General features: G+C 47.9%; 1 protein-coding gene across 4 annotated transcripts in view; it reads right to left on the bottom strand.

Moving 5' to 3' along the window:
- Nucleotides 1-20,799, bottom strand: part of Med26 (mediator complex subunit 26) — a 51,028-nt gene that overhangs the window by 8,014 nt on the left and 22,215 nt on the right. The window contains exon 1 of one of the 4 annotated variants that reach the window (XM_039094478.2): nucleotides 14-20,799. This exon is cut by the window's right edge and continues 21,851 nt beyond it. Coding sequence (XP_038950406.1) covers nucleotides 14-148 — 135 coding nt within the window. The 5' untranslated portion in view covers nucleotides 149-20,799. 4 annotated transcript variants of the gene reach the window in all.

Below are 20,799 nucleotides of genomic sequence, written 5' to 3'. Positions count from 1 at the left end.
TTGTTCCTCTTACCTGTATGTCAACACCCACCCACTCATCTCCTGAATGCTGTTCTGATTCTGCCTGGGGAGTTCTTGGCAGTGCTCTGAAAGACAGCTTCAGGGCAGGTCTGTAGCTCAAAGTCCTAGCAGCAGGCCTGGGAGCCATTTACAACCTGCTGCTGTCAAGAATAGCCTGATACTTTTCTACTCATTCCCAGTGCCCAAATATTCCCAAGCACCCTGCCAACTGGCGAAAAGGAGTGCTCCGGCACCCGGCCTCGAGCCATGCACTTGCATACAGTGCTGCCTGAATAGACAAAGATCAATCTGTATCACCTTAGCAAGCAATATGGCCAAGCTTGCCTCCCCTCCCTTCCCCATCAGTGACAGGCTCTGCCTACTCATTTGCATTGCTGGACTTTCAGTGTGGTAGTACATGCCTACTACGTACAGTGGCTCCAATGGGAAGGCACATTTGCAGTGGCCAGCAGGGGCACTAAGGAAGCAGGTGGCATCCCTGTGGGTGCATACAAGGGTGCATCAAGGAACCATCGCAGGCCCTGATGGAACATGAATATTAATAATAGAGCATTGAGAAACAGTGGACAAAGTCAGGCCACTGGGTGCATGCCTTAGGGCATCTAAGGAGCCACTGTGGCAAGTCCAAGGATGCTCGCGTGCGTGCGTGCGTGCGTGAGAGAGAGAGAGAGAGAGAGAGAGAGAGAGAGAGAGAGAGAGAGAATTTTCCTACTGTTAAATTGATTGTGCTGGGCATTTTGTCACGGTAACAGGAAGGTACCACCCCATGACATGTACTAAGTATTAGGTATTAGGCAGGGACCTACCTATCTATACACAAAGATCCAAGGGCCCAAAATAGTCTCAGCTTCATTCCCTACTAGGCTACAGCCTGTGCTGACTCACAATTCCTGGTAGGCAAACCCATGACACCTACAGCTCAGTTCACTGTGAGTCTGAGGAAGAGAAGCAAGCCAGGCAGAAAACACCAGGTCTGGCATTGCTGAGACCCAGACATGGCAAATGACACCCCTCAGGAGGCAGTGACTATTCTACTAGTGACTATTTCCTTTCATGCTTAAATCTGGCTCTAGGAGACTCTGGGAGGTGGAGGTACAATGAATGTTTTTCTGCCAGTGCCTCCAGGGCTGGGGACAGTCAGCAGGACTTCCTAACTTAACTCAGAGTACAAGGTCTTCTATCTTCAGACGCTCCTGAGCTGCTCTGACAGACCTGAGCCAAAAAGTATACCCTAGGAGCTATAACACCTCACCAGGGTTGAACACCAGGCAGGTCTCCTGCATCCCTCTGACAGCATCCAGAGTCCCAAGTGGAACAGCACTAACTCAAAAGCTAATGTGTACAGGGAGAGGCCTGCCAGAGGATGGCTACCCATGGGGAATTTCTGGCCCCAAGCTGAAACAGGGAACCAAGACACCAAGTCTTAGAGCCCTAGTCTCCCCACAGGTCAGCTCATACATTGGCTTGCCATACGTTGAAGTGGGAACATGTGGCAGGGATATCTGCACAGCTTTGGCCAGGTTTTGGGGGCTACAGTAGGCTCAGCAAGGAGGAATGGGCAAGCTGAGGAGTAAAGGAGCCATCATTTCTGACCCAAAGGATTTTGAATATTACTATTGTGTGGTACATGAGGCAAAGTGGAGGATGCCAGGTTGGTGGCTTCTCATAGATGGGTGGGGTAACCTTGTCCTGCCCAGCACTGCCTTGTGCCATCCTCTGGCAGGGAAGGCCCATTCAGTGGCCATATCTGGAATCAACTCTCATCTCTGGCCTCTCCAGAAGACCAGACTATCTTTGCAAACTCTTCCCAGCAAAGGCTTGGAGTCCTCTTTAAAATGAAGCCCAGCAGGAGAAACTAGACATCATGGTGAATCTCAGTTCTGTGAGTAGAACAGCACCATCAGATTCCTCCTTCTGGACTATGCTCGTAAACCCCTGGGGCCTGAGAAACAACTACCCATGGGGAATTTCCAGCTACAAGCTCAAACAGGAAACCAAACCAAGACACCAAGTCTAGTTCCAGTATCCCCACAGGTCAGCTCACCACTCCCTCTTCTCCCCCAGCTAACCAAAATCCCCGACGCTGGCAGTTCCCATTGTTTCCCAGAGGCATCGATGCTAATGGGACCCAAGTATGTGCATTTTACAGTGAGGAGACTGAGTCCATGCAGGACAGGAAGGTCCACATGGACCACAGAAGGCAAAAGCGTGGCGCTTTCCTGTGTAGGGTGGAGTAGTAAGTAGCATGTAAGCATCCTGTGATGTGCTTGCCCCAGCTGGCAACAGCAGAGAAACACACGGGTAACACAGCTACTTGAAGTTGGCATTCCAGATGGTCTCAGTGTTGTGTCATTTGCCCTTTCTCAAGGGCTGTTGAAGAACCATCTCAGCACAGTTCATGCCCAATGGTAGGTATCCTGAAGCTGATATATGGAGTGACTGCCAGAGCTCCTAGGCACTGCCTGCCAGTAAACTTCAGCCACATCTGTGCAGCATAGTCCTCAGAACCTACACCAACATCCCTTGAAAATCCAACAGTGTCTTAGTGGGTTTTAGGTGTTTTTTTGTTGTTTTGTTTTGTTATTTTTTTTTAAAGAAATAGTCTAGACAAAAATTTACAAAGCTCACTGAACCTAAAAGACTCTGGAAGTGTTGATTGGCAAGAAAGCTGTGCTTTTCAAACCAAAACATGCCACAGATGGCACCCACAAGCCATCTGTGAGACTTCAGTGTGCTGTGCACTCCCTGCAAATTGTTAAGGAACTCATGAACAGAATGGGTGCTGCAGGGCATGCTCGGGGGAAATAGTCTCTTCGTCTTCCTTGCTGATGCCTGGATAAGTCACGGAGCCTGGTGAGGTACGTGTCCCCAGTGCCATTAGCCTTGTGGATCATATGGTCTCCTGGTTAAGGCAGCTTTCCCCACCACCCTGTGGATGCCTCAAACTCAGTGTGGCCAGGTTTGCCATTCACAGTGTTCTCAGACGAGGGACAGTGGGGCAGACCCCACAACCACTGCCACCGCTTATACAAAGCATTTCCCTATAAACAGGACCTACTGCTCCCTGAGGAATACCCAACACCTAAGGTAGCCTGTCACAATCCAAGTGGCTCTGCCTGCCCTGAAATAAGCCAAGACAGGCAGAACGTGCCACCACATGCCACAACTTGGCCCAGGAGATGAGAAACCCAGCCTGGGTGCAAGCAGCATGCAGACCACTCATTGTGCCCCGTAAAGCACTCCAGAGCATGGAGCAACAGCAGAAACTGATGTCTGCATGCACAATTAGCCTCTTCAGCAACACAGGCTACCCGAGAGCAAAGTAGCAAAATAGACTCTGAAGACTCTGTTCAGTGCACAGCCCTTCTTGAGTGCATGCAGCTCCTACAAGTGTCATCTGTGAGTTTGCCATTGCTCCACCCACATAACTGGAAAACTTGCAAGCCAGGCACAACTTTCCATTTCTGTCATCAATCCTCACAGAAGGGTCTTGGTGACCAACCGTCTGAAGACAGCAGGTTGGTTGGGGCTCCTCCACCTGGCCTCTCTTTGATAGAAGAGCTGCTAAGAACATCAGCTACAGGAGACTGGAAATGACCCAACACTGAGGGAGGAAACACAGTACTTGGTCCACACCTTGTGCAGAAGGCAGATCTCAAACAAGAGCAAGCCAGCTTTCCAGGAACTGTTAAGAAGCAGACTCCCGAGCCAGCTGAACACAGACAGTGAAGCTGTGTGTGTACTCAGGCTGATTAAGAGCAGATGGTGGGTGCCACCTGGCATCCTGCACCAGCACAAAGCACAACCAGGTGCCCGAGCCCAGCTCTCACGGGAGCCTGGGAAACCACAGACAACATACTATGTACTAACCAGGCCATCTCCATCATACGGAAAGTCTCTACATGCCTGCCCATGTACACATCATACACAAAGGTAAATAAATATTTATATAAATAGTTTTTACAGCTTGTACTTTTTTGAAGGATACTGTATTTTTAAAAGTTGTGTCAAATAGCCTACTTAGGAGCTAGAGAAAGAATTCTTGGCTTTTGTGTGCAGATGTGTGCTTCCATCCCAGTACTAGAGGTAGGGTACAGGCAGGTCCCTGGGGCTCACTGGCCAGCCGGTCAAGCCTACTTGGCAAGTTCCAGGCTAGTGAGACATACTGCCTTGAAAATAAAGAGGATGGGCTGGGGATTTAGCTCAGTGGTAGAGCGCTTACCTAGGAAGCGCAAGGCCCTGGGTTCGGTCCCCAGCTCCGAAAAAAAGAACCAAAAAAAAAAAAAAAAAAAAAAAAGAAGAGGACGACAATGATGATAGGCAGCTCTTCTCTGACTTAACATGCATGTTCACACTAACACACACCTTGGTGGTTCACTTGGTGCTACATGCCTGTCATCCCAACACTCAGAAGTACAGTGAGTTTAAGGTCAGCCCAGACGACACAGAGAGAACCCCACTTCCAAAACAAAACATGGAGTTAGGGAGTGCTAGAAAACAAGTAAAAACACAATAGCAAACTGGAGAGATGGCTTAGCAGTTACGAAAAGAGCATCTGTTCTTGCAGAAGGCCAGGGTTCAACTTCCCAGCACCCACTTGGAGGCTCACAATCATCCATAACTCAAGAAACTTTTTCTGACCTTGGAGGGCAACTGGCATATATGTGGTACACAGACATACACGTGAGGAAAACACTTATACACATAAAAATAAGTCCCAAGGGAGACAGAGGCAGGAGAACATCAGTTTGAGGCCAGCCAGGATTACATATCAAGTTTCAGGTTACCCAATCTCAAAAAATAAATTTAAAAAGTTAAACTGAACATAAGCTATTCTGTGAGAATCCTGCACTCTAGAAGGCCACATATCCCATGGAGATGGAGGCAAGCAGCTTCCACTCCTGTGGACCACGGTCTCAACAGTATCAACATAACCCCATCTGCCTAAGACCAGTGGCATAGAACGCACTACGCAATTCACCTGGAACTGTCCACCACATCTGCTGGGATCAGAGCAGCTGACGGTAACCAAAGCACTTTGGAGGCACCACACAAGGAGCTCTCTGGACAGCTCCCTGTCACCTAGTGGAAACAACCTGGGGACAGGCAGGCAGTGCTCAGGGACCAAGTACCATGAGCTCTACTCAGCATGACATATGTCTCTACACACACCAGGGTGCCAGCTAGCCTGGCTCATGACCAACCTCATCTCCCTGTGCAGTTGGCACATACCTGCTTCCACACTGCTAGTGTCACCAGTAAGATGAGGACACTTTTGTGAACAAGCAAGAAAAGAAAGCAGCGGAGAGGAGACAGGGCAGGTGGCTATCATCTGAAAAGGAGGGTAAGTGGGTAGAGTAAGTAAGGCCAAAAGGGAAAGCCCAAACCACAATAAACAAAGCATGGGCAGCTGGCCCTGGAGAAATCCAGTCACTGAGAGCAGAGAACCTGTCCCAGGGCAGCAAGATCACACTTGTCTCCTCCCTGAGAACAGTCATAAGAAAGAGGCAGTCAGTTCTACTCAGCTCTGGACAGGAGGTGCTGGCCAATGCAATTAGGCAAAAAGAAGAGGCCTTCCAAACAGGAAAGAGGGGTGAGTGCCACACCCTGCGTTCATGTTAGTTCTTGTGAAGCTCTTAGGGCATCTGAGCAGAGCTATAGGACAAAGTATTTCCAACACAGGTTCACAAGTTAAAGACTCCAAGCCAATCCCCTACTGACAAGAGCAAGTAAAATATGAAAGGCCCAGGAGATGATTCAGTGAGTAAAGGTAAGCACAACCAAGCCTGACAACCCAAGTTTAGTCCCATACTCCCAAGCTGTCCCATGACCTCCACTTATGCACAAGATAAATTATGTTAAATTCTTTAAAATTATCAAGATAATTACATATGGATGAATCTCACTACATATAAAACCTCAGCATGGAAAACTTACAAACACAGCTAAGAAAATAGACAGATGTCAATGCAGACACCAAGGCTTTGCACTCCACTGTCTAAAACCAATCCAGAGTGGACTCGGGCAAGATCAAGGTCAATTCAAGCAGATACTTTTGGAGAAAGTGGCAAGCTGATTCTGAAATCACATAAATCATATTGAGACAACACATAATGCCTTGTCATCAAGTGTGTCCCTGGGACACGCACAGTACAAGAAAACAGAGTTCTACAAATTGTTCTCTGACTTACCCCCTCTTCCACCTGCGCGCGCGCACCCACACACCCACACACCCACACACTCACACACACACAGAGTTGCATGCACACATATGCACATCCCACAGAAACCAACAAAAACAACAGTAACAAGATCCTTTTAATTTAATAACCAGGCAAATGAGGCGGGTGGTGGCTGGCAGTGATAAGCCCATTTACCCCAGAAAGATACAAAAGAGCAGACACACACACTCAGTGTATGTCAATACTATCTATCAGTCATTAAGAAACGCAAAGTAAAAGTCCCATGAGAAATCACCACATACTCCCTCAACAACTAAAATTAGAAGAACTAACCTTATCAAGGTTTGAGCAAATGGTTTGCTCGCTTGTTCATTCATTCATTCATTCATTCATTCGTTCGTTCATTCATCTGTATGACATCAAACTCCTAATCCTCCCTCTTCACACCTAGGAACACTGACATGACAAGCATGTGCTGCAACACCCTTGGTGGAAATTACAGCCCAAGGGGCTAACAATATGACTCAGTAAGTCAAGATGCTTGCTACAGAAAGCCCTGCCACCTGAGCTGAGCCCCAAAATCCAGACTCCAAGAAGTGGTCTTCTGATCTCTAATGCATATCCACACAAGCATTCGTGTAAGGAAACTAAGAAACCAACCAATCCAGTGTTAACAACATATACACAAACTGTGGCTAGGAAGATGGCTCAGCTGATAAAGGTGTTTGCTGTTGAGTTCCACTCCCTGGAACTCACGTAAAAGTGGAAAGCAAGAGATGATTCCATAAAATTGTCTTCTGACCTTCACATGCACACTATGACACATCCTTAACTCACACTCACACTCTCTCTCACTCTCTCTCATTCTCCTCCCCTATACTTACACATAATAAAAAAGAATGGATTTTACTCAGCAACAAAATAAACCATGACACACTATATCACGGATAATCTTCAAAATCAATACACTGACAAGGACTGTCCCCCACTTAAACTAAAAAGGAGTGTGTGCATGGATATTGTACGGATTTACACAATTCAAATAAGGGCAAGGCAAAGCCAACCTACAATGGCTCAGAGGAGAGCAGCAGTTGCCTGGGGGTCGGGAAAGGAAAGGTGAATAATACCGAGGGCCAGGAAAAGGCTTCTTGGCAGTGATGTATTTGTCATGTCACATGCCTATGGTAAAGGGCACACAAATGTACCTAGCTACAGACTTCAAATGTGAAGCTTAGTGTATGTCAATTATAGTTTAATAAAAATGGGGAAAAATGGGGGCAAGGCATAGCAAAGTAGGTATGGCACAAAAGTAGGAGCGGTGAAGCCAAAGCAGGGACATTTCTTTGTTGCAGAAGACAGGAATGAGCACCCCATACCCCAGAAGGAAAAATCCCTCGGGCTTTCTCTCTCCAGTGAAATGAGGAAGGACAACAGTTCAGTCTAAGGATCCAGAACCTTGGGAGTCTAAGGACCGACAACCAAAGACACAGAGTACACTCCCAACTTCATATCGGACTCCCCAGCACTGACAAGCACCAGCTCCTCCTCTGGAACTTAGCACATCCCTACAGATACCTGTGCACTAGAGACAGCATGTCCACAGCAGAATGGGAATGAATGGGAATGGCTAACCTTGGGTCAGGCAGGTGTCAGCACTCAGAAGCTGCGCGGTAGCTATACTGGTCACGTCTCAGCCAGGTGACTAGTCTCTAGCCTGCCTGTAGTGTCTCCACTACACCTAGAACCCAGGCGTAGGAGCCAACTACCCAGCTTCCCAGAAAAGGCAGACAGCTCTAACTTCCAGACAAACATCAGAGCTCCCCTTAACAGCACCTGCAGCAGGTACTACGGCCACCCTGGGAAAGCAGCTCAGTGCCTGGCACACTGCCCCACCCTGGGTGTGCAGAGTCTGTGTCTAGCCATCGGGAGTCCCAGTTTCCACACCATACTTCAAACAAGAGACCTAGGATCTTGTTTAATAGGACTTTTTAAGGGATTCATATGCCCTCTGGGGCAGGCACACAGCAGTTCTGGGAAAGGTCCGAGACGCAGCACCAGCGTCTGTGCTCAACAGTGGTCTGAGGGCTCCTGTTTCAACCCCACCAGATCTCCATGACAACCCTAAATGTACAAGGAGTGTGCAGAGCTCAGGTTCATATGCTCTCCACAGAATGCCCTCTCATGTCAGCCTCAGAGTCCTCCAGAGGAAGGAGGTGTGACAGGTTCTGAAGAACTACCACAGGATGAAAGGCAAAGGGGTGCCTAGGGTAATGGGAGAAGAGCCATAACCATCCAGCTGTGCCCAGTCAAAAACAATGGCTCCTGACAAGCACAGGCCCTCAAGCCTACATGCTTGGCAGCCAAAACCATTCACTCACATGTAGCAAGGAACTAGCTGGTCACCTCCTAGTAAGTACTGTTCACACCTGTGGCATTCCCCAGCCTCAGCACCCAGCTCCAGAGCTCTAGGCCGAAAGGGTGTCTCCTTTCTCCTGTCCCCTCCCCCTGCCAGTATTTCTAAGAGCATTTGCCTAGGTTCCAGCAGGGATGCTGGTAGCTACTGTAGGTGGGACCGGTTACAAGCCTTAACACAGGGCGGGGGTGTTTCATAGGGCCCAGTCAACTGTTTACTAACCACTGCCTCACATCACTACAGATCCCAAATTTAAAATGGCAAAGACTCAAAACAATGGCACAGACATGTCACACACTGCCTGCCTGCATTAGGGCAGTCAACTCTGAGGGTGGGTCATTGATCTACTGGTGCCCATCACAAATGAGCATGAGGCATGGTACAGGGCCTCTAATCACAGGCAGCAAGGAGAAAAGAACAAATTACCCCACACTGGGCCCAGTGACATCTGGCAGATGTCAACAGGATGAAGTCTTGGCCATTTCACTAGCATATCCCCCAGGCTGGGCCCAAGGCAAAGCCAGTACACTACCTCTCCATTCCTATCCACCATGAAAGCTTGCTGTGTGCAGCAAGGGGGTAGCACACAGAGCCTCTCCCAACAGACCCACCTTTTGATTCTCTGTCCCCCAGACCCCTCAGCCTGCCTGTCACAATGACGCACAGCAGGGATTCCATCAGGTTTACTCCAATATTAAAATATTTGGGGTCTCTCTCTCTGGGGCAAGCTGAGCCCTGAAAACACCAAGTCAGTATCTGGACATCACACTTTCTCCTGTACCCAACTGCTGCCCATGAAGGGTGACAGGAACACAAGAGATTCTCATGAACACAGAGATTGCTGTCCTGGGTGGGCTGGGGAGACCTTAGCCAGGCACAGTGAGGTCACTTCTGTCCCACTGAGGCCTTGGTCAATCATGCGGGTTAGTGCTCTTTCAAGGCACACTTGCTCAGCAAGGCCAACTGGCTTTTGGAAGTCTTCATTTCAAAGCAGTGGTCCTGGCAAGACCACAAATATGCTATCTTCAGTCTACCTTCTTGGAAATTATGGGCAGATTCCAAAGTGTTATGTAATGAGGTAGGAAGTACAAAGCCAAGCATTGGAGCACGTACAGACCAAACATCACAACCACTGCATGAACTTGGTGACAGGGAAGTCTCAAGGCAGTGGACAGAGAAGCTTGTGTTACACCAGCAAGTCACTACAGCTCACCAGGCAATGTGGCACTGAGAGACCAATGGCACTGGACAGCTTCTGGTGAACCAGGACAAAACTGGCTCCTACCCCTGTCAGACTAAGAAACTATACCAGCACTCTGGTTTGGTCCAGAACCAATTACATGGCCAACAGAGTTAGGGCTGCAAAGCTACTCCAAAGACATGTAGCATACCATGGCTAAAAGCTGGAGGACAGAACCCTGTGAAAGATTTGGGATTCCTGTCATCAAGACAAGACAGCCTGCAAAAACCTGGGCATGTTAGTGTAAAGTACACTGTGAAGAGGCCACCATCAGGCCTAACCTCAAACGCCATGCTGGGTAGGGAACCAAGTCACCAGGGGCCTCCCGTGTCTTAGTGCAGGCACGGCAACGATCTTTCACTGTGTGTCCTAACCATCTAGGTCTCACAGTATACACACCGCTCTCCTCCGTCTGCAGGGAGACAGCCAACCCTCCCCGTGGCTCCATTTGGTCCCACTTTCACAATAGCCGGCCAGCAGCACAGCCACCTTGGAAAGTGTGCCTTCACACTTCCTTCCTTTCTTTAGTTTTTCCTTACAAATCTGATCCCGTGGGCTCAAGTTGGCTGGAAACATCCAAATTCTTTTCTGGCAACTGCTAGTGTTTCAAGTGTTTTCAAATCTCAGCTGCACAAAGTGCTATGATCCCATTATGGGGGTTGGGGTATAAATGTGTTGCCTTCTAAAAGGACCCCAGGGAGCTAAGCCCTCTGATTTGGCAGGACTGTCAAAGCATCTGGACTACCCTCCTGTCCTTGTCACTTGTCCCTGATGCAACAAAGCATAGCAGTATGCATCTAACCACCAGTAGGGGATGGAAAAGCAATGCCCAGAAACTCCTACTGCAGTATTTCTGACCCAGCCTCAACCAAACAGCACCCAGACAAAGAAAAGGAGGCTCAGACACCTGTCCAAACTAGAGGCCTTGCATGCCAATGCCATGTCTTACTAAACCATCCATCCCTTTGGGAACATGAAGACACGGTGTGGGGCTACTCCTGGAATTTGGGACAGGCCAGCAGGCTTAAGTAAACCCACTTCTCTCCTAAAGGAAAAGGGTGACTAGGCCTAATTGAGTCTCCCGAGACCTTTCTCCATTGTGCTGGTTAAATGAGGCCTAGGATAAGACTCCATAGCTCACTGTCTGTCCCTTCCCATCTGCCCACCCTCTTTTTGTGTGGTCCTCCTGAGTCTCTCTCTATGCTGTAGCCCTAAATCTGTAAACTAGTCATGAGACAAGCTAGCCCAAAGGCTGCCCAGACCAGTCCTACATCTTGTCCTGAAAGCCTGGTCTTCCTCAGCACAAAGTCAAGGTGGCAGAGCTGTGAATCCACTAGACATAGCTAAGACATGGAGGTGCCTAGACCTCTCTCAAGGACAGCTGGGTGATTTTAGAACATCTGTATGGAAAACATGACTGAGGACTGACTGGTGGCTGTGACCTCCAATGGAAAGCAGGGTCTACTTCCCCTACTTCCCAGGGAAGGCTCTGTGGCCCCAGCTATCTAGCACGATCCTATGTGCTACACGTTCAACACAGTCAAATTATTTGGCAGCTCCTCCTGGATGGGAGCAGCTGTCATTCCTGTTTCCCACTGTCCTTCACAATAGGAAATACTGAAGACGAAACTTAGAAACAACCAACAAGGCTGGTTGGTGGTGGCGCAGGCCTTTAAATCCCAGCACTCAGGAGGCAGAGGCAGGCAGATCCTGAGATGGAGGCCAGCCTAGTCTATAGAGCGAGTTCCAGGACAGCCAGGGCTACCCAGAGAAACTCTGTCTTAGAAAATTATCCTAGGCCAGCATGGTTCAGCAGACACAGTGCTTACTATGCAAGCCTGATGATCTGTGTTCTATCCCCAGATGGTAGACTAGAACTAATTTCCCAAAGTTACCAATATATATATATACATATAAAATTACTGTAAAAAGGGAAATAAAGCCCAAATCATAAAAATACAACACATTCATTAGGAAATAAAATAGAAACCAATGTCCAGATTCCATTTAAAACTTCTGAGCAAATGAGGGTCACAGTGCCGGCCTTCTCAGGTTGGAATGCAGAAAACTGACTGCAGTGCATGCACAGCCCTTGCTAGTTAATCCTTGCCTGGTACTCAGTCATGCTGCCTCCATCTGTTTTAACAACCCAATCCCCCGAGCCTCCAGTTTTCTGAAATTGTGTCTATGCTATGTATGTATTACCTCCTGCTATAGTATCCAGGCAGGCACCTTGAGGCTGTCCACGGAGTAGGGAATAGCAATCCTCAAGCCCTGCCTCCCTTGCTGTTGGTGGAGACAAGTACAGTGTTCCAGGGGGTAAAAGCCATGGCACCCACAGAACCAGGTCAGGGGGAGGAAGATAGAAAGCAGGGCTGAAGTAGAGAAATAAGAGAAACAGAGCCTGTGGTGTGCCAGTGTGTCATAGAGACCATAATCCATTTAGTCCTGAGGAAGCAGGGTACCTCAAAAACATACAGTGCAGAGGATACAGTGAGGTGGGTTATAATTCCCATCCTTTCTGAGAAGCACTCCAAGTACAACCAATTTCCTTGGCTCCAGGTAACTCCAGCAATGCCCCTCAAAGCTCCCTTTACCTACATCACTAGGCTGGCTAAACAAAGGTCTCCTAGTAGCACCAGACAGGGTGAGGGTGGAGTTCCTGGGCTATTCTCTTCCCCATAGTCAGTGCCCCAGGCCTCTAAGCACTGCAGAGAAAATAGTGCCCCAGGCTGTCCTGGAGCACACACAAGAAACTCCCACCAAAGCACATAACTAAATCCCCAACACAGAAGCAAACTCTTTTCTGCCCTCAGTTGCCCAAGACTACTATCCTGTGGTAGTAGCAAGCACAGTAGCTCTAAAGCACCTACCTAGACCAAGAGACCAAGACTCCTTCCCTGGCACCCAGGGGTCTGACTCCCTTCTGTCTTCAGTATCTTACCTCTAATCAACTTGTGTCTGGCCTCAGAATGCACCTCTCTTTACCTAAGATACACACAGCTGGTGGAAAGACTGACCTCTCATCAAAGTTAACAGAAATCTTCCAGGTTCTTAAAATGCACAGTGACCCCCATACCTTCTGAACAAGAACTGTCCCAGCCTGTCACCAATCCCAGAAACTTCTTTCTAAACCCCTAGTCACTCCCCAGGCCCCTGTCAATGTATTCAACACTACCTTCTTTTCACATCTCTGCACTAGCCAAGCATGAGCTGAGAGGTCTCTGAGGTCCTGCAGTGAGGGCTCAGCCTCAGTGGAAGCAAACAAGCACTACTTTACTCTTAAGCACTTCCTCCAGAACTCCACAAATGACAGTGCCTTCTTAAAGTAGCCAACCACGGGACTGAGGCTACCTGACCGATCGGGCTGAGATCACACAGCTGGGCTTGGGGCACAGGCAGTCTGGTAGCCAAACATTGGTTCAGTCTATGGCCTTGAAGCACAGCTCAGTGCTGACCTCAAAGGGCACAGACACCTATTTAAAAGCCCTTCAAACAGTGAGGCAGAGGTGGGATGGGAAGCTGGGGTGTTTAGCTTCCCATCTTTTAGCCCTTTGGACAGGAGGGAAGGTGGTCATGAGAGCTACCATGAGAGGGAATCTCATGAGTACTAGAGAAAAAGGAGGAGTGTTCCAGCTATCCAGCAAGGGTGGGTGGGCAGCAAAGATCACCAGGCAAAGTGGGATTCAGGATTCAGGAAGAAACCGGGGCTATGGTCCATCTGGGAAGTGACAAGCTCAGTCTGAAATTCTAAATAGCTCTGGCTATTAAATATCTCTCACTCTGGCTGCCTAGTAGAAGATGCTGGGCTGACTGCTTCAGGGAATGAAATGATGAAGGGCAGGAACGGGTTAGGGTATGAGCAGGAACAAGGTTCTAGGCACAGGCCACAGAGTCCATACCACAAAGGCTGCTAGGATACTAGGCTGCATATTCAGGCCACGCTGGGAGTGGAGGAGTGTGACTTGGTTACCACTTGCCCCCAACTGTGGGACACTGAGGAACTGGTGTCAGTACATGCCAGCTGTCCCTGACAGCTTATGCAGTCCTTCACTAAATGAGGCTGAGCCCAGGCTACTTGGGGGATGAGGGACACCAGAATATTATTAAACAAGAAAGACTGCACGGTCCTCACAAGGCACAGAAATGTCACCAGAACAGAGCCTAGACCCCCTCCTGTGTGTTCCCTGTGTGTTCAGGCCACCTCCAGGAACCAAGTTTGCTACTTGGAACTTCCCTCATCAGCCATGACTGAATAGGGCCTAAGATGGGTAACCTCTTCTCATGCTCTTCCCCATCATGAGACCCCACACTCTGTGTGCACACTAAGAGAGCTCACGCACCACCCCACACCCTTCCTTGTGCTTGTAGTTTAAAATATGAGCCTTTAACTGCTGTTCTAACCACGCTAGCCATCTCTGGTCCTTCTGCTCCACCATAACGGACTCTAACCCTCTGCAACTACAAAACTGAATACGCTTTCTTCTGTATGCTGCCATCGTCATGGTGTTTTATCACAGTAAAAGTAACAGATAAAGTTGGTACCAAGGATCGAGTTATTGCTGTTACAGGCCTGACCATGCTATTTTTGGGAGGAATATGAAAGACTGAAATTTCGGACTAGAAAAGTGGATGAATGCTGTTGGCGGGACTTATGGGTCACCCTAGTGGGAGGCATGGAAGACAGCAGTGCTCAGACTGATATAAACTGTGAAGTCCCAGCTCAAGAGGTCTCAGGGGGAACATTACAGCAACTGAACTGGAGACCATCTTTGGAATGTTTTCACTGCCTTCTGTCTTGTCCTAAGAACTCCTGGGGCTAAACTGGAAGGTAGTGGTCTCCATTCTTGGTGGAGGCAATGTCAAGGCAGCACTCCATGCCTGTCTGCCGCCATGCTTTCAGACCATGATGTCAACCCACCTCTCCTAACCTCAGTCCCCCCCACCCCCAAGGTTTTTCAAGACAGGGTTTCTCTGTGTAGCCCTAGCTATCCTGGAACTCACTCTATAGACCAGGCTAGCAAACTCACAGAGATCCCCCTGCCTCTACTTCCCAAAGGCTGGGATCAAACCTAGCTGGATGGTTAAACTCTTAGCCCTTTGGACAGGAGGGCCAAACAAACTTCTAGGATCACAGCAACAGAGATGTGGGATGATGTCACAGGTGAGGCAGGTACACAGGAGAATGAAGCTTGTCACTAGACGAGAAGGATGGATGAGTGGGAGAAAAGTTTGAAGGAAAAGGACGAGATGGGAACAGAAGAGAGGAAGGAGAGAAGCCATAGTGGGACAACATGGAGGCTGACGTTAAGATTCCACGCTGTACCTTTACAGGTTGTCACGAATGCTCTTAAGGGATGGATGTGTACAGGGCTTTGTATGTTTGGGCGTGCAACTATATCTATCAATTGGATCAAAGGTTATTGTGTTGTGTGTTCTTTCATGTGTAGATTTAAGTGTAAGGGAGTGTGGGGCGGCTAGTCTGGGCTGCCACAGAATTGGAATGTGTGCTTCTGGCAAGATATCCAGCAGATATCTTGGGGCACTTCGGTGACAGACCTAGTGGGGGATAAAAGACAGTGATTTTATTTTTTATAATTTTACAACAACTCAGAGAAGTAACTAATACACTACACACTGAACTGAAAGAAGAAACCCATCCAGGCAGATGATTACATCTCCACTCACAGTGGTACCATCCACAGCTGCCAACCTATAGATATAGCCAGCATCTATCCAGACTGATGAACAGACAATGGTCCACTCAGATGGTGGAATGCTACAATTCATCCTGAAAAAGGAAGAAAATGGGGAGATAAGCTATGCTGTGGGTAAATCATGAGCACATTCTGCTAAGTCAAACAAGTCATGTGTAAAAAACAACAAAAGCCAGCCTCTGCGATTCCACTCATGTGATACACCTGAAGGGGCAAGGTCACGAACACCAGAAATAAGAAGAATGAGGGTGGCTGTTGGGGCTAGGCAGGAGGATAAGGAGGCATATTTAGCAAGCACAGAGTTTGGGCTTTACAAAATAAAAAAGAGCCAGGCCAGGTGGCACACAACTTTAATCTAGCACTTGGTAGGCAGCAGCAGAACTTTTGTGAGTCCAAAGCCAGCCTTGTCTACACAGTGAGTTCTAGCACAGCCAGGGCTACAGAGAGAGATCCTGTGTGGGCGGGATGGAGTTGGATGAATAGTATTTATGGCTGAATGTTACAGTTGGCAATGCTGAGGTGTGCATTTAAAAATACTTAAGAAGCCAGCCTTTGTTCCCAGTATACGGGAGACCCAGGCTGTCAAATCTCTCAGTCTCTGTGACTTCAAGGCCAGCCTGGTCTATGGAAAGCCAGTTCCAGAAGAGCCTGTGCACTCTGCCTTGAAAAAGAAAAAGTATTGAAGAAACCAGGCCTTGTATCCAATGCCTTTATCCCCACACTGGGGAGGCAGATGGGTAAACAAATCTACACAGTTTGCCTCAACAATTACCTTAAAATGTAAACATGCTTGCAGTCAAGTTTCATGTGTGGCACGTGCATGTTATCCCAAGTTAGACACACGCCAGATGTGGGATCCCTAGCTGGGCCTTAGTGCCTGAGCACTACAGGTTCTTCTGTTAAAACTTTAATACCCTGAACGGTATGGTCCCCAAGTCACTCCTGGGCTCTCTGCTCTTTTGCAAAGGGAACTGCAACTGTTGGGGGTGGGGGGGGGTCATCACATGACCCCAAACAGGGGCAATCAAAAGAGGGTGCTGGGCCCTGAATCCTGACAAAACCAGCTCCTGCTGTGAGTGCCTGAGCAGGTCATGTTCCTGGAAGCATGTGTGTCTGCTCCCCTATCCAGACCTGGAAAGCCATGAAAACATAGGATGGGAGGCACAATTAAGCAGGGGTTGTGAGCACTACACAACTTAGCAGGAACTATAGATGTGGGCAGTGGACCTCTGCCATAGTTATAATCTCCACACCCAAGTTCAAGAACCTAACTGGAGTTGCCTTGGTGTCTGGGGGTCATGGACAGGCATGCTTTCCAAAAACCACACCAGCTCCACCTCTGAGTTCCCTCCCAGACCTGACCATGCTGATTGAGTAAAGCAGGTGGGATCTGTGAGGTGGGGCCCCTATGACTTGGTGATGGTGACAGAATCCAAAGCTTCCTGTGCACATCCTGCATGCATAGCTCTGAGTAGAGAGATGTGAAGGACACACACTGTGCTTAAGGACACCAACACTAGCTGTCCCTGCAAATCTATTTCTGCAGAATCTACCACTGAAATGGAAACTTAAGGGTTCTTTGGGAAGTGAGCTATGTTGGATGGTGTTTTGCTAGGGGAAACACATGAAGGAATGTCTTCCCAAAGGTGAAAGACGAAGGCAGACTTGTGAAGGAACGTTTGGCTGAAGCAGACACAGAAAGGCTGTTCTGCTAAAGTGAGCACATGAAAGGACACATAATGAAGGATTCTTCACTAACAACACACACGTAGTGGTTCACCTTACATTGTATAGTCAAGCTGCATTTGTCTGGACTCCATAGAAAGAAACACACCAAAAAACTTCTGGAGGTGTGCTGCAGTTTCTTGTTAATTCCTCGGACTTGGGCTGACTGGCAGAGTGATGTCAGCTGAGACACAGACACATGCTGAAGTGAGACACATGGAGGACACGTGAAGTTTGGGGTGGTATAAAAAGAACTGAAAGAAAGCGAAGTTTGCTTATAAAGCTAGCTGTGCAATGCTTGTGGGTCTCGCGTCTTTGCTGATCTTCACTTCCTTGAGAGAGGTACAGCTGGAACACGTTCTCCTAGCATCCCTCTGGGTCCCTCGTGCCAAGGCTGAGGCCTGGCTGTCTCTGCTAGGTAGTGCCACTGCTGCTGATTCGTGTTTGCTATCCCGACTCCACCAAACTGGACTTCGGCTGTTGCTGACCTGTGAACTCAACTGCTGATTTCCAGACAGGAATTATTCCAAAGAACCTTTCTAAACAGGTCTACTTCCCCTGTATCCTTTTTTCCCAATACCTCTGGTAGGTAGTGGGCTACAAGTGTGTCAAAGCATTAAGAACTTTCCTTAAAAATTAAAATTAAAATTTGAAAAAAATTAAAGTTACACACCACCAGACATTTTTAGTGCCCACAATGCACAAGAGACTCCATTCTGTCAGTCTGCCTCAGGAAGTCACTGCAGGAAAGTGGCCTTGCTCTTGGAACTGTGAGCCACTGGAAGTCTGTCCTGAGTGACCAGAGCTTTCCCATAGACAAGGCTACAGAAGGTCAGGAGGCCTGGTTTGCTGGGACTCACTGCTTCCATCTATAGCTCATCTATGTAAACTCTACCTAGACCTCGTTCTGCTAAGAAAGAGGGTTCTGGGGTGGCTTTCCCACAGGAAACAGAAACTACTCAGTGCCTTGCCTTCCTTCACCTTACCTATCCCAGGAAGAACACAATGGACCACCACTGCAAAGACACGGTCTCAAATCCACAAGGAAGGTGGCTGAGTTTCACAATGTACAGCAATCAAGGCCTGCTCAAGGCAACGAGTTTACATAGTTACTGGGGGTGGGGGCCTTGGAAACCTGTCCATCCAGGACCACTGTCTCTTCTCCAGGAAAACACACTTCACTATGAAATAGAACCAGCTGCCTGGATAGGATGTTGCCAATTGGGGTGCTGACTGGGATTTTTAGGGAATGGGAATATTCTCACTCTAGACAACACTAGGCACTCAGGTGTCAGGATGTCAGATGGATCAAAATGTAGATCAGAGTCTTATCCTAGGACTCAAGACATATATCAATATTCTATCACAAAGTCAACCTGAAACAGATGCCTGTGCTGTAAGGAAAGATAACAGGTCTACAAAGGCAACTGTGGTAACTGGACAGACAGACTAGGAGAACACAGCGAGGAAAGCCCTCCTGAACATGCATTCTTTTTTTTTTTCTTTTTTTTTTTTTTTTTTCGGAGCTGGGGACCGAACCCAGGGCCTTGCGCTCTGAACATGCATTCTTACTTATTTCGTGTGTGTGTGTGTGTGTGTGTGTGTGTGTGTGTGTGTGTGTGTGTGTTTTGCCTGCATGTATTTATGTGTGAAGACCAGATAGATGCATGCCTGGTAAGAAGGCATCCTGGAACTACACCTGCAGATGGTTGTTAGCCACTAGACAGGTGCTAGGAACTGTCTGTCCCTAGGTCCTCTTTCAGAGCAGCTAGCCTCTAGCTCCATATGTGTTAGTTTTGGGAGTACTGGAGTCAGGACCCTACATAAGCTAGGTAAGTGCTCTATCGTGGAGCCTCATCTCCACCCCCACCCCCAAATATAGCTTTTACCACACAGCTTTGGACACAAGGGTAGTGGCTAAGGCAGCAGTGAGGCCAGAGGTCTCAGACTGAGGAGAGCTGGCAGGGATAAGTGACCACTGGAATAGTGAACTACAAAAGAAAACATGTCAGACACAGGCAATGGAGAGCTAAAGAGCCAGGAGCCTGCTTACAGGGCCTCTCCGCTGGTCCCCACACTTTGCCCATAGTGACTGGGGGCACACCACCAGCTACACACACACACACACACACACACACACACACACACACACACACACACACACACACACACAGATGGAATATCATGAAGAGTAGTGTAGTATAGCTGGTCTTGGCTACTTTGTGAGTTCTTCTTCTTCTTCTTTTTTTGTCCCCCTGGAGCTGGGGACCGAACCCAGAGTTAAATCCCCAACCCCTACTTTGTGAGTTCTTTTTGCCACTCTTTATACCCCACCTCCTGTTTCACCCCCATAACACTAAATAGGAGAGAAAGGAATTAGGAAAATTCCTGAATCTAATTTCTTTCCTTTTGTTTCTTCTTTTATGGCTTCAAACAAACTACACCTGACCTCCCTAAATGACTAACAACTACCACCACCCTCTCTCAGGGCCCTAGCATTTCTAAATTCTCTGAAAACATCCCAGAATTCCAAATGTCACACAATCACCAGAATTATCTACAGCTGGTAAAACCACACTTCTGCTAGGACACAAGGCAAATCATAGTCAGCTACTGCAGATATTTGAAGCAGCCCCACCTCCCTGCACCTGGGATTAAAATGAAAGCACATTCTTATTTCTGTGTTGTAAATGTAACTTTTATTCACCTGAGGTAATTGTTGTCTCAGAGTCTAACTGCTTCTATCTGCTACCCTAGTCCTGGAAGCTTCTAGCCTACATACAATCTAATCTAGGCCTAGAATGTTTTCAACCTCTACGACTTACTTCAGAATAAGCTCACCCTTTCTAGTTCTTTCTGAACTCTGGCTGGCTGATTCAACTCAGCTGTTCTGGCTCAACCTCCTCTCCACGATGACTGATTCAATCTGGCTTCTCTCAGCTTCTCCTAAATTGCTCTACTTGGCTTCAAACTAACTCTAGCAATCTGTTCTACTCTTCTGGCTCCTTCTCATCCCCTGGCTCACTCTGCCTTTATCTGTGCCTAGCTTGTGCTCTCTTCAACCTGTCTCTGCAAAACTGTCTCCTCTTTTTTTTGCACTGCCCCTTAACTAGCTTCTCTTTCCACTCCTTGAGAGAATTAGGCAGATCCCATTCTGTCAAATCTTTCTCTGATTTGTAACTTTGTCTGCCACTCAATTAAACATCACTTTCAAACATTTCTTCTACAAACTTTTCTTCATTGTTTGGGATTAAGGTGTGTAATAAGGGTGTGTCTGTGTTCCAGCCAGAGCCATTAAAGTGTGTGCTAAGGCTGAGCCACACCACAACTAGAAACAAGTTTTTTTCAATAAATAACAAATCTCAGGGTTCAAAATTCGGTCAAATATCCTGCAACACTGTGTTTTTTAGAAACCAAAATTCCCAAATTGTCACCACATTCCTCTTTTCTGTTTTAAGCCTTTTATTATGCTGGGTGTAGTGGGAAATTATAAAGAGACAT

Source organism: Rattus norvegicus, chromosome 16 (genome assembly GCF_036323735.1).
Source record: "Rattus norvegicus strain BN/NHsdMcwi chromosome 16, GRCr8, whole genome shotgun sequence".
NCBI lineage: Eukaryota > Metazoa > Chordata > Mammalia > Rodentia > Muridae > Rattus > Rattus norvegicus.
The sequence above is the reverse complement of the archived record's forward strand: the minus strand, read 5'-3'. Positions and strand labels throughout refer to the sequence as shown.